This window comes from Colobus angolensis, unplaced genomic scaffold (assembly GCF_000951035.1).
Source record: "Colobus angolensis palliatus isolate OR3802 unplaced genomic scaffold, Cang.pa_1.0 Scaffold112, whole genome shotgun sequence".
Taxonomy (NCBI): domain Eukaryota; kingdom Metazoa; phylum Chordata; class Mammalia; order Primates; family Cercopithecidae; genus Colobus; species Colobus angolensis.
In genome coordinates, this window is record NW_012112253.1 from 362257 (window position 1) to 374669 (window position 12413).

Below are 12413 nucleotides of genomic sequence, written 5' to 3' on the forward strand. Positions count from 1 at the left end.
GGCAAATCACCTGAGGTCAGGGGTTCCAGACCAGCCTGGCCAACATGGTGAAACCCCCTCTGTAATAAAAATACAAAAATTAGCCGGGTGCGGTGGCACACGCCTGTAATCCCAGCTACTCAGGAGGCTGAGGCAGGAGAATTGCTTGCACCCAGGAGGCAGAGGTTGCAGAGAGCCAAGACTGCATCACACTGCACTCGAGCCTGGGCAACAGAGAAGACTCTGTCTCAAAAAACAAAAAATAAAACAAAGAAACCTTTCTGTGGAGAAACAAACTGCCCCCAAGCTAAAGATACGATAAAATTCTCCCTTCCACAACTTTACGTCCAAATTCACAGAGAAAAAGCAAGCATGCAGTTTGGGAAGTAGTTTTTTTAAATTAAAAAAAGTCGTTAATATTTCTGTGTATTTTGTAAAGGGAGAGTTTTGGTATGAACACGTAACATATTTTGTTTACATTATTAAAGTAAAGCAACCAAAGAAAAATCAGTGTTCCTCAAAGAGGGTTGAAACATAAGAAAAAAATGATATAGCCACATCGACGTCAACGACATACACTAGCTGTATCCCCCAAAAAGAAATAGTCCAAGTCCTGACCCTCAGTACCTGTGAATGTGACCCTTCGTGGAAAAAAGGTCACTGCAGGTGGAATCAAGGTAAGATGTGGTCACACTGGAGTAAGGTGAGCCCAAATCCTATGACCGTCATCTTTATAGGAAGAGGGAAGTCTGGACAGAGCGACACGCAGGGAGAACACCATGTGACCATGGAGGAGGGACAAAGAGGGACACAGCTACATGCCCAGGCATCGTACGTCCCTCTAAGGTGGATACCACCGTTAACCCCCACTTACTAATGAGGAAACCAAAGCCCAGACAGGTGGCCCAAGGTCTGATTTCCAAGCCTGAATTCTTAACAACATGCCTATTTCCTCTCTGAAGGGAAACATCTCTTCCCTTTCGCATGTCAGCTACAGGCCAAATCCCGTCTTACCTGGTCACAAACACAGCAGCATCCACCAGGGGCGGGTCGTCCTTCCCGCCGGGAACCTGGTTATTGCCGAGGTACCGCGCTCCTCCATACTCCTCGTTCTGCCAGTGACAGAAGCTCTCCAGGGACCGCTCACCATGGTGCCCAATGGACAACTTAGCCTAAAAGAAATCGGGACAGTTAGAGACACAAACGCCTGGGAGGCCAGAGTTTATATCCAGACTATGGCAAGGACGTTAAGGTGGAGGCAGTCACTCACTGAGACATCATTTGATGACTCACCGCCCTCAAAGAAAAGCCTGATGCCAGTGGGTATATGGCACAGATCCAGAGAGACCATCAGGGGCCTTATATATAGGTGCAAACGAAGACTATGTTGTTTTTTAAAAAAGCATCTTATTTTCTGCAAACAGAACAGTATCCCAAACCACGGAATGCTCCCTCAGTCTCATGGTGATGGCTTGACTTGGCAGGTAACATCAGCGTGTGGGAAGGCGTGCCATTGAAAGACCAGAAAATAATGCTGCTGTGAACCCAAACTGGGGTCAAAGGTCTAATGTAGTTTCAGAAGGGAAGCCAGGATGCCAGAGACCTCGTTATCAAGCTTTTGCACATATCCTAGAGACTCCAAACGAGACCCTCCGGGAGTGGAGGGGGATGTGTGTGGGCTCACTGCTTAGGGTTCCTTGAGATTCTCAGCAGCCCACCCTCACACCATGCTTCCAGTACTGATGCCGGCTTTCCTCTCACACTGGCAAAGCCACAGAGGGTGACGACTCCCTGGAGCAACTTCCTGGAGCCCCGCTTAGCATTCAACAGCAATTGGGAAGCTCCAGGCCAGCCACATTTTCTGCATGCTTGAAAGGTGCCTGTGGGACTTACGGGACGTTGTCGTAGCAGGACAAGCTTGGTCACTTGAATGTTAATTTTAATCCCCAGGCTCTGGTGCTGAAACATATTGTATACCTATCAAGACAGAAAAAAGAAATAAAGATATAAAGATAAAAAATTTTAAAAATACAGTAGTATCCTGAATGGGAACTTGGGACACAGAAAAGAGATTATGTAAAAATAAGGAAATAGAAATAAAGCGCAGACTTTATAACACTGGATCAGTATTGGTGCATTAATTACAACAAACATGCCATTCTAATATGAGAGGCTCATAATGGGGAAACTATGTATGGCAGTTCTCTGTACTAACTGATCAATTTTTCTGTATATCTAAAATTATTCTAAAATACAAATTCCATTCACAAAAAAATTTAAAAATCAATATTAAAAATATAGGTTGCATTCTTCCAGTATTAAAAATAATTAAAGAATAATTACATGAAATTCAAATGTCAGTGTCCATACATAAAGTCTTATTGGAATGAAAAATACATATGCGAGAAATATAACCCAGATTTTACTTAAAAAGTTGTCCAGGAAAGCCAAAAATGTCCTTAAAAATGGATTTGCCAAAAGAAAAATGTAAATAAGAGAAACCTCTAGAATCATACATATGTGTGCAAACATACATATACAGTATGCTTATGTATATGCATAAAGCTAAGCAGGAAATAGTTGGTTAAAAAAAACACACACGCACATAGGAAAGGTGGTTTTGAAAAAAAGAAAGGGCAGAAGGCTGAAAACTTCCATTCTAGGCTTTCATGCCTGGGGTTTAAGGGGACCCTCATGAAGGGGCTGGGGGAGACAGATGCCTGCTGCTGAACGCCAGCCTGGGTCATTGCTAACCCTTGCCACATCCCACCAAGGCGAGCATCTCCACCACTCTCAGCTGGGAAACAGGGAAACCAGTTCATTGAGGTAAAGCCATCTGTGTGAGACCCACAGCCAGTCACAATGGTTTGATTCAAACTCAGCCCTGTCCAGCCAAAAGGTCTACATCCTTCTTTATTTCCTCAAGTCCCATTGTAACCAAAGTTTGTCACTGAAATAAACTGCAGTAACAGAAAAGGACCTATCTTTCTTAATTTTGCATATCTTGTTGCAGAACTTAATCGTAAGGACCTCAACATCAAGCAGTCACAGGAAAGTGATTCAAGAGGAAGAGAAGGGAAACCTGGAATAAGGCGAAGGAGTCAAAGTTGACATGGATGGAAAAAGCCCACTGCAGCTGACGAGCTGCAGGTCATTATGACTCTGCTGAGTTCCTTTTCCGTAACGTGGAGAAAGCAGGATTGCGAGAGGTACGTGAATAGCGTACTAAAGGTGGTGGCAGTTGGAAGGTGTGGAGGGAACAAGAATGCGAATCTTTTGAATATTCTACTTGGTTTTTACCTATAGATATAACCCAGGAGGGAGAATTTTCTAGCAGGAACATTAAAACTTTCTCCAGCTGGTGCTGTGTTCATGCTATCAATACATCAGCAGCAGCAGCAAGCGATGAGCACGGTAGACAGCATCACCAGGGTCAACTCAGGCCAAGCGGAGCCACTCAACACAGCTGCACCCAGCCCACAAGTGCTAGAAGCCAGGCATGCAGTGTTTGAGCATCTCCGTGACAAAGGAATCTGCTGTGTCACTGCTTGAATTTTACTCTTTGAAAACCATTATTGGCCGGGCGCGGTGGCTCAAGCCTGTAATCCCAGCATTTTGGGAGGCCGAGACGGGCGGATCACGAGGTCAGGAGATCGAGACCATCCTGGCTAACATGGTGAAACCCCGTCTCTACTAAAAAATACAAAAAACTAGCCGGGCGAGGTGGCGGGCGCCTGTAGTCCCAGCTACTCCGGAGGCTGAGGCAGGAGAATGGCCTAAACCCGGGAGGCGGAGCTTGCAGTGAGCTGAGATCTGGCCACTGCACTCCAGCCCGGGCGACAGAGCAAGACTCCATCTCAAAAAAAAAAAAAAAAAAAGAAAACCATTATTACTTAAGAAAAACAAAACAAAAAACCTATCTTTGTGTGACGTAATATTCCTTCACATAAGGAAAAATAGAACACATCCAGTTGTTCTGTTCTCACTTTTGTTATTTTCAAAATCTCCTTTCCTCAAGAACTAGCTGTCATTTTCTTAATACTGGACCATCCACAAGCCAGTTCTGAAGTCATGTATTCATTACCTATCTCCAAGCCTGGGAGAGGAAGGGGGAGGCAGCTAACTTGTTCCTGTTTTGATAGTTCAAGAATCATCCAATGGCTGTAATTCAAATCTTCCCTAAAATATTCAGCATCAGAATTGGGTCTAAGCCGGTAAATTTCAGCTCAAAACATGAAAATTAGGAAGAGTGAAAACCTGAAGCTATGAGGGAGAAAATTCAAGTTGCACAGTGTTCATTGAGATTGCACAGCACAATCTAAACACTGCCTGTCACGTCAACCCCAGTCAAAACCAAAAACATTAAGGAATACTACAGATTTAAAGAAGTAACATGAGAAAGCAATCCTCAGTGATATTCTGATATGCCACAAAAGGAAAGACTGCAAGGAACAGTGCAAGTTTCAGGAAGAACAAAACTGTAGGAACAAGCTCTCTTGTCAAAATCACCCATCTTCTCCTTGGCGGGCTGATGACAGTTCAGAGCCATGTGCGCTCCATACACCATTAGCCCAAAGCTCAGTCACCTCCCTCAGAACAAATGCCACTAAAAAGATGGGAGATGGAAGGGGGATGTGAAAGTTTCGTGCTACAGGGGCCGCGGGGGAGGCAAAAATGGGAAGGTGTTTAATGGGTACAGAGTTTCAGTTTTGCAAGAGAAAAAAGCTGTAGAGATTGATTGCACAACAATGTGAACATAAGAATACTGAACCACACAGTTAAAAATGGCTAAGATGGTAAATTTTATGTTAACTGTATTTTACTACAATTAAAAGTACAAAGTTAACTAATTAAAAAAATAAAGCTTCATGCTCTAAATAATGTTCTTTAGCAAGTCTTGTAAGAAGACATTTCCTCTTGACATGTAACTAGGGCACTGACATCCAAGAGAGCAGGTACCAAAGCCTGAGCACAGCTCAAGCACTTTGTCACCTGCCAGGTGCTGACCACAGGCTCTGACAAAGCTCAGAGCACAGAGCAAGGCACACATGCAGAATCTCCCTTGAGGTCCTGTGCCAAGCCAGGCGAGCCAGATGAAAATCCGATGACAGCCACAAAACACAAGGTACAAGCCTCAAAGACATGTAACAAAGTCTCTGCTTTTTTTCCCATGGAAACTCATGCTCAGGAGAAGTCTTCGAGGCAATGGCTACATGATGTTTAGGGAGACACCTGGTTGGGGTGGGAACAGCACAGCCAAGCGTCTGGAAATTCTGTCTCCGGCATCCAGCTCTGGCTGCGTCCCAGCAAGTGTTCAGCCCTGGCTGTGTTTGTCACATTTCCTTGGCAGCCTAGGGGCCTAGCAGGGTGGACCTGCTGCCAGCAGCACACTACAGCTTCTCTGGCTAGGCAATGTGGGGACACAGTAAGGGAGGGGCAGACAGGGACTATAGAAGGAGCCGTGGCTGGAGGCACAAGGAGAGGAGCTGCTCACCACACCAGGCTGGGCTTCACAAGGGCACCACCTGCCTGTATAACCCAACGCCTCCCTAGAGCCAGACAGGGACTTGTGGGTGACACTCTTAGGTTGCATACACCGCTATTAAGACCCCGAAACAGGAGAAAGCTATGCTCTGTAGCACAGTGAGTGGGGTCCCCAAAGCAGCAGCACTGACGTTACCTGGGCACTTGTTGGAAACGCACATTCTGGAGTCCACCCCAGCCCCCACTGAATCAGAGACCCTGGGGTTGGGCAGGCCATCTGTGTTGAACAATGCCCCTTCCCCACCCTGCTCCAGGGCCTCCACCCCCACTGGAGTGTGGGAACCAGAGTACTCTAGCACTATGCTAGTCTTGCTGGTCACCAGAGAGAGGCTTGTTGTCTCTTTCACATGGTAATTTAGTAAAATTGATGTCATTTTCCCTCGAAACAGAACTTGCCTGGAACAGCTCAGGTTTTTCATTCCATTCCACGGTCGTTAAGGAAGCTAAGAACAACCAAAGCTCTGTCAAACGGCCCCATTTTCCAATTTGGCTGCCCACACCCACGGTTTCTGGTATCAGCACCACCTGTTTCCGTCTGCAATTTGTTCTTTAAAATATTCCTGCTCCTGTGTCACCACCATCCCAACCAAAGGAGAATCACATGACGTACACAGGAAAGCACCACAGCACATCCAGAAAACCCACAACAGTGGGATCAGAGCACTGCTCTGCAGCTTGGGTCAGCTCAGGCGCTCGGCCTGATGGAGGCTTCACCCTCCACACGTACCTGCACAGGTGAGTGGTTTGCCAGGGACACAGAGCCAGGAGCCGAACTCCATTCCCCCAGGTAAGAGGCAGGCAGAAGCATATTTTAAAACACTAACCAGAGCACATCACTCTTCTGCTTAAGCCCATGCAGCAGCTTCCCACTGCCCGGAACAAAGCTGCTCTCCACACCCTGGTGTCCCCGACTGCAAGGTCGGCCTGTCCACTTCTCACTGTGTCCCCACCACCCTCCCCATCACACACAAGCAACCAGCTATTTCTGTGCTTCTCCAATGCCAGCCTGACCACTACTGGCTGGCTGCTTATGTTGGCTTAACACCTTCCCCTCTAAGACCACCTCACTCCTCTCAGAGAGATGACCCTGAAACCTCTGTCACTGCTGTCACCTGGTTCTCTGCATAGCACTTACTATGCTCTGGTTTTCCTTCTCACTAATGTGCATGTTGAATGCTGCCTGTCATTCCTACTACATGAGCTCCGTAAGGATGAGACCTCCTCCAGTAGTCCCTACTCTATCCCAGGAGAGGACACAAGGGTCCCTAGCACACACTAAGTGTGTCAATTGCTTTTATATTTCTGGTGAAACAAATATAACATAAAATTTACCATCTCAACCATTTTTAAGTGTACAACCGTGTACTTAACTGTAGTGTTAATTACATTCATGTTGTTGTACAATTAACCTCCAGAATGCTTTTCATCCTCCAACACCGAAGCTCTATACTCACAAAACACCAACTCCCTGTCCCCCCAACCCCACCCTCATTCTGTGACTTGGATACTGCAGTTACTTCATGTAAGCAGAATCATTTAGCACTTGTGTTTTTGTGACTGGCTTATGTCACTTGGCATAATGTCCTCAGTGTTCATCCATGTTGTGGCATGTGTGGGAATTTCCTTCCTTTTTAAGGCTGGATGATATTCCATTGTACGGACACTCCACATTTGGTTTATGTGCTATCTGCCAATGAACACCTTGGCTGTTGCCATCTTTCGGCTATTGTGAATAATGCCGCTGTGAACACGGGTGTACAGATATCTCTTCCAGGCTCTGCTTTCATTTCTTTTTTTATTTTTGTGGTAGGTCTAAATGAATATATCTTTATTTATAATGTCGACATTTACTTTAGATTCAGGGGTATGTGTGCAAGTTGGTTACATGAGTACATTGCGTGATGCTGAAGTTTGGGAATCACCCCATTACCCAGGTACTAAGCATAGTACCCATAGGTAGTTCTTCCGCCCTTGCCCCGCTCCCTGTCTCCCGTCTCTAATAGTCCCCAGGGTCTGTTGCCATCTTTTAAAAATTTTTATTTCTAATTTTTGTGGGTACAAAGTAGGTGTACACATTTATGGGGTACATGAAATATTTTGATACAGGCATACAATGCATAATTATCACATCAGGGTAAATTGAGTACCCATTTATCCTGTCTTACAGACAATCCATTTACACTTTTAGTTATTTTAAAATGTACAATTATTGACTATAGTCACCCTGTTGTGCTATCAAATACTACATCTTATCCATTTTTCTAACTATTTTATTGTTGCCATCTTTATATCCAAATGTATCCAGTGTTTAGCTCCCATTTGAGTGAGAATATGCAGCATTTGGTTTTCCGATCCCACACTAATTCACTTAGGATAATGGCCTTTAGCTATATCCATGCTGCTGCAAAGGACATGAGTTTGTTCTTTTTTATGGCTGTGTAGTATTCTATGGTGTATATATACCACATTTTCTTTATCTAGTTTACCATTGATGGGCATTTAGGTTGATTCCATGTCTTTGCTATTGTGAATAGTGCCATAATGAACATATGCATGCATGTGTTTTTATGGTAGAATGATTTATATGCCTTTGGATATATCCTCAGTAATGGGATTGCTGGGTCAAATCATAGTTCTGTCTTGAGTTCTCTGAGAAATCTCCAAACGGTTTTGCACAGTGACGTAACTAATTTACCTTCTCACCAACAGTGTATAAGCATTTTTCTCTGTACCTTGCCAGCATCTGTTATTTTTCTGACTTTTTAATAATGACCATTCTCACTGGTGTGAGATGGTATCTTGTAGTATTGATTTGCATTGCTCTGACGATTGGTGATGTGGAGCATCTTTCATATGTTTGTTGGCCATGTGTATGTCTTCTTTTGAGAAGTGTCAGTTCATGTTTTTTGCACACTTTTTAATGGGGTTGCTTTTGCACTGTTTAAATTCCTTATAGATTCTGGATGTTAGACCTTTGTCAGATAGTTTGCAAATATTTTCTCCCAACCTGTAGGTTGTATTCTTTTTGAACTACCAACATCATTTTCACAGAATTAGAAAAAACTAAACTTCATATAGAACCAGAAAAGGGGCAGAACAGCCAAAGCAATCCTAAGCAAAAAGAATAAAGCCAGAAGCATCACCTTACCTGACTTCAAACTATACTAGAAGGTTACAGTAACCAAAAAACATGGCACTTGTACAAAAACAGACACATAGACCAATGGAACAGAAAAGGAACCCAGAAATAATGCCACATACCTACAGCCATCTAATCTTTGACAAAGTTAAGTAAAATAAGCAATCGGGAAAAGACTCCCCACTCAATAAATGGTGCTGGGATAGCTAGCTAGTTATATACAGAAGAATGAAACTGGACCCCTATTTTTCACCATATACAAAAATTAACTCAAGATGGATTAAAGATTAAATGCGAGTCCTCAAACTATAACAACCTTAGAAGAAAACATAGGAAATACTCTTCTGGACAGCGGCCTTGGTAAAGAATTCATGACTAAATCCTAAAAGCAATTGCAACAAAAACAAAAATTGACAAGTGAGATCTATTAAACTAAAGAGCTTCTGCGCAGCTAAAGAAACTATCCATTCATTTCTTTATGTACCCAGGAGTGGAGGTGTTGGGTCATATGTCATATGAGTAAGCTTCTTTTATACTCTAGACTTTGTGGTAACTAAACACATTGCTGGGATTTTGATTGATTGACTGATTTTTAATTTTTACTTTTTAGGGGCCAAACAGAAACTACTGCTGTATTCATTGAGGAAAACTACTCCCAGGAGGTGAGCTCTAGAGAATGGCAGGGACCCTCTTCCCACCACTGAAACCTCAGTGGACGGAGACTCACTCTGCCAGCCCTAGCAGCCCCAGAGCACTCCTGTTCCCTGGATTCCCTTCAGGGCTCTGAATCCTGGAGGAGGGACAGCAGGCAGTCAGGAAATGTTCTCGGGACAGAGAAGCAGCAGCAGGAATCCAGCCTGAGAGGTCAAGCCTGCATGACCAGCCCTCACTCCTCACCTGACCTTAGCCTCAATCTCTCCTGCTGCCTGGCTTCCCAAGTTCACTCCAAACTTTCCCCAAACTCTGAGCTTGGAGACTCAGTCCTCATTTGGATTCTGGATGCCTCCCTCTATACCTCCAAAACTGGGATTCCTTTTCTACTTCAGCCAGCCCAGATCCAGCTCCTGTTGCTTGTAATCAAAATCCCCAACCAATACAAGAAGGGCCAAATGCATTTCTCTAGGGTTTACAAGACTCCTTTCTTCCTTGTTCAAAAATGAGACCACTTTGCATGATGCCAGTTTTCTTTGGTACCTCTTTCATGCTTCATAAGCCCTTAAAAATGGCCAAGGTGGATCTGCTCTGACTGCAGCCATTTCTTCTGTGACTCTGGAGCTATTTCTTCAATAGTTGTGGATAAGAAGCCACTGGTAGCTGCCAAGTATTCTTTCTTGGTGCTGTTTTTCTTTTTAACCATGCATGTTTTATCTTCTCCATCTTATACCACCCTCGGTAAAAGACAAGACCTAGAGAAGATGGCTCATAGTTCAGTAGCCTACCTCAGGGGCTGTGTAGGAAAGGTAAACGTATTATTACATTTATGCATAAACACTTTCAAACAGAGTTTAATACACCATATCCGTGGGATGTGCTTGGAATACAAAAGGCTTTCCAGAAGCGGATTTGCCAAGGAATTATAAAAGTAAAGCCAGTGTTTGTTTCTGTGATGTCAGCACTGAATCCTTTGCAAAGGATGTTGTTATACGGCATCAGTCATTCAGTTATGCATTCACTGACTACACAAATATTTCTGGATCATCTCCTGCATAGGTACCAGGCACTGAGTAAATGTTGATGGTGTAGACATAGTCCTACCTTGATGAGCTTACAGATACTGCAAAGGCAGGCGATATGTAGGATGTTTTTAAAAATTGTGGTAAAATATGCATAACATAAAATTTTACCATTTTAAACATTTTTAAGCTTACAATTAAGTGGCATTAAATATATTCCCATTGTTATATACCATCACTACTACCTATCCCCAAAACTTTCTTCATCTTATAAAGCTGGAACTCTGTACCCATTAGACAACTCTCCATTCTCTCCTCCCCCTCAGCCATCTGGCAAGCACTATTCTACTTGCTGTCTCTATGAATTCACTACTCTACTACTATTCTAGTGGAATCATAGTATTTGTTCTTTTGTGACTGGCTTATTTCATGTAGCATAATGTCTTCAAGGCTCATCCATGTTATAGTATGCATCATAATTGTTTTCCTTTTTAAGGCTGAATAATATTCCATTATACCTATAACTATATTTATTTACCTACTCATCCATCTGTGGACACTTTGGGTTGCTTCCACCATTCAGTTATGGTGAATAATGCTGCCATGCACATTGGTGTATAAATATCTGTTCTTGTCCCTGCTTTGGGGTAAACATTTTTGGGTGTTTACTCAAAAGTGAAATTGCTGGATCATATGGTAATTCTGTTTTGTTAAGGAATTGTACCGTTTTCTATGTATTTCCACTAATAATGTACAAAATTTCCCATTTTTCCACGTCATTGTCAATACTTCTTCTCCTCTGCTTTGTTTTGCTGTTTTATGTTTTTGTTTTGTTTTATAATAGCCATGGGAATGGATGTGAAGTGGTACTTTATTGTAGCTTTAATTTCCATTTCCCTAATGATTGATGCCAAGTATCTTTTCATGTACTTATTGGTCATTTGTACATCTTCTTTGTAAAAATGTCTACTCAAGTCCTTTGCCATTTTTTAAATTAAATTGCTTTGTTTTTTTTTCCTTCCTGGGTTTTAGAAGCTTTCTATATATGCGGGATATTAGAAAATATTTGATCTGCAAATATTTCCTCCTATTCTGTGGGTTGCCATTTTACTTTGTGAATAGTATCCTTTGAAGCACAAGAGTTTTTAATTTTGATGAATTCCAATTTGTCTATTTTTCCTTTTGCTGCCTGTGCTTTTGGTGTTGTATCCAAGAAATCACTGCCAAATCAAATCTCACAAAACTTTTCCCATTTTTTCTTCTCAGAGTTTTACCTCTTCTGTTTAGGACTTTAATCCATTTTGAGTTAATTTTTGCATATGTTTGATAAGGATCTAACTTTGTTCTTTTGCATATAGATATCCAGTTTTCCCAGCACCAAATCTTGAAAAGACTGTCACTTCTATATTGAATGTCTTGGCATCCTTATCAAAAATTATTTGACCATCTACATAAGTGTTAACTGCTGAGCTCTACTTCATTTTACTGGTCTTTGGGTTTGTCTTTATGTCAGTAAAGTGTTTTGATTATTATAGCTTTTGAGTAAATTCTAAAATGAGGAAGTGAGTCTTACTTTGTTCTTTTCTTCAAGATGGTTTTGGTTATTCAATGTCCTTTGAGATTTCATATGAATTTTAGAATGGATTTCTCTATCTCTGCAAAAAAGTCATTGGGATCTTGATAGAAATTGCATTGAATCTGTAAACTGCTTTAGATACCATTGATATCTTAACAATAAGTCTTCCACTCCATGAAAATGATGGCTTTCCATTTATGTCTTCTTTAATTTCCTTCATTGATGTTTTATAGCTTTCCAAGTACAACTCTTTCCCTTATATGGTTAAATCTTAAGCATTTTATTCTTTTTGATGCTACTGAAGACAGAACTGTTTTCTTAATTTCCTTTTCAGATTATTGTTAGCATACAGAAATGCAACTGATTTTTGTAGTTGGTTTAGTACATGGCTACTTTGCAGAGAATTTATTAGCATTCTGTCTCTGTGTATATGTGTAAGATTTAGGGTTTTCTACATATAATAAATATATCATCTACGAACAGAGATCATTTTACTACTTCT

At 42.2% G+C, this 12413-nt stretch overlaps 1 protein-coding gene across 1 annotated transcript in view; it reads right to left on the bottom strand.

The window, feature by feature from the left end:
* The window catches only part of ADAMTS17 (ADAM metallopeptidase with thrombospondin type 1 motif, 17), a gene marked incomplete at its 5' end in the record, with an annotated part of 344816 nt that overhangs the window by 275916 nt on the left and 56487 nt on the right, over positions 1 to 12413 (bottom strand). Inside the window, 2 exons of the mRNA XM_011958096.1 lie at positions 994 to 1151; positions 1873 to 1956. Of these exons, the coding sequence (XP_011813486.1) occupies positions 994 to 1151; positions 1873 to 1956 (242 nt within the window). The remainder of the gene's footprint in view (positions 1 to 993; positions 1152 to 1872; positions 1957 to 12413) is intronic.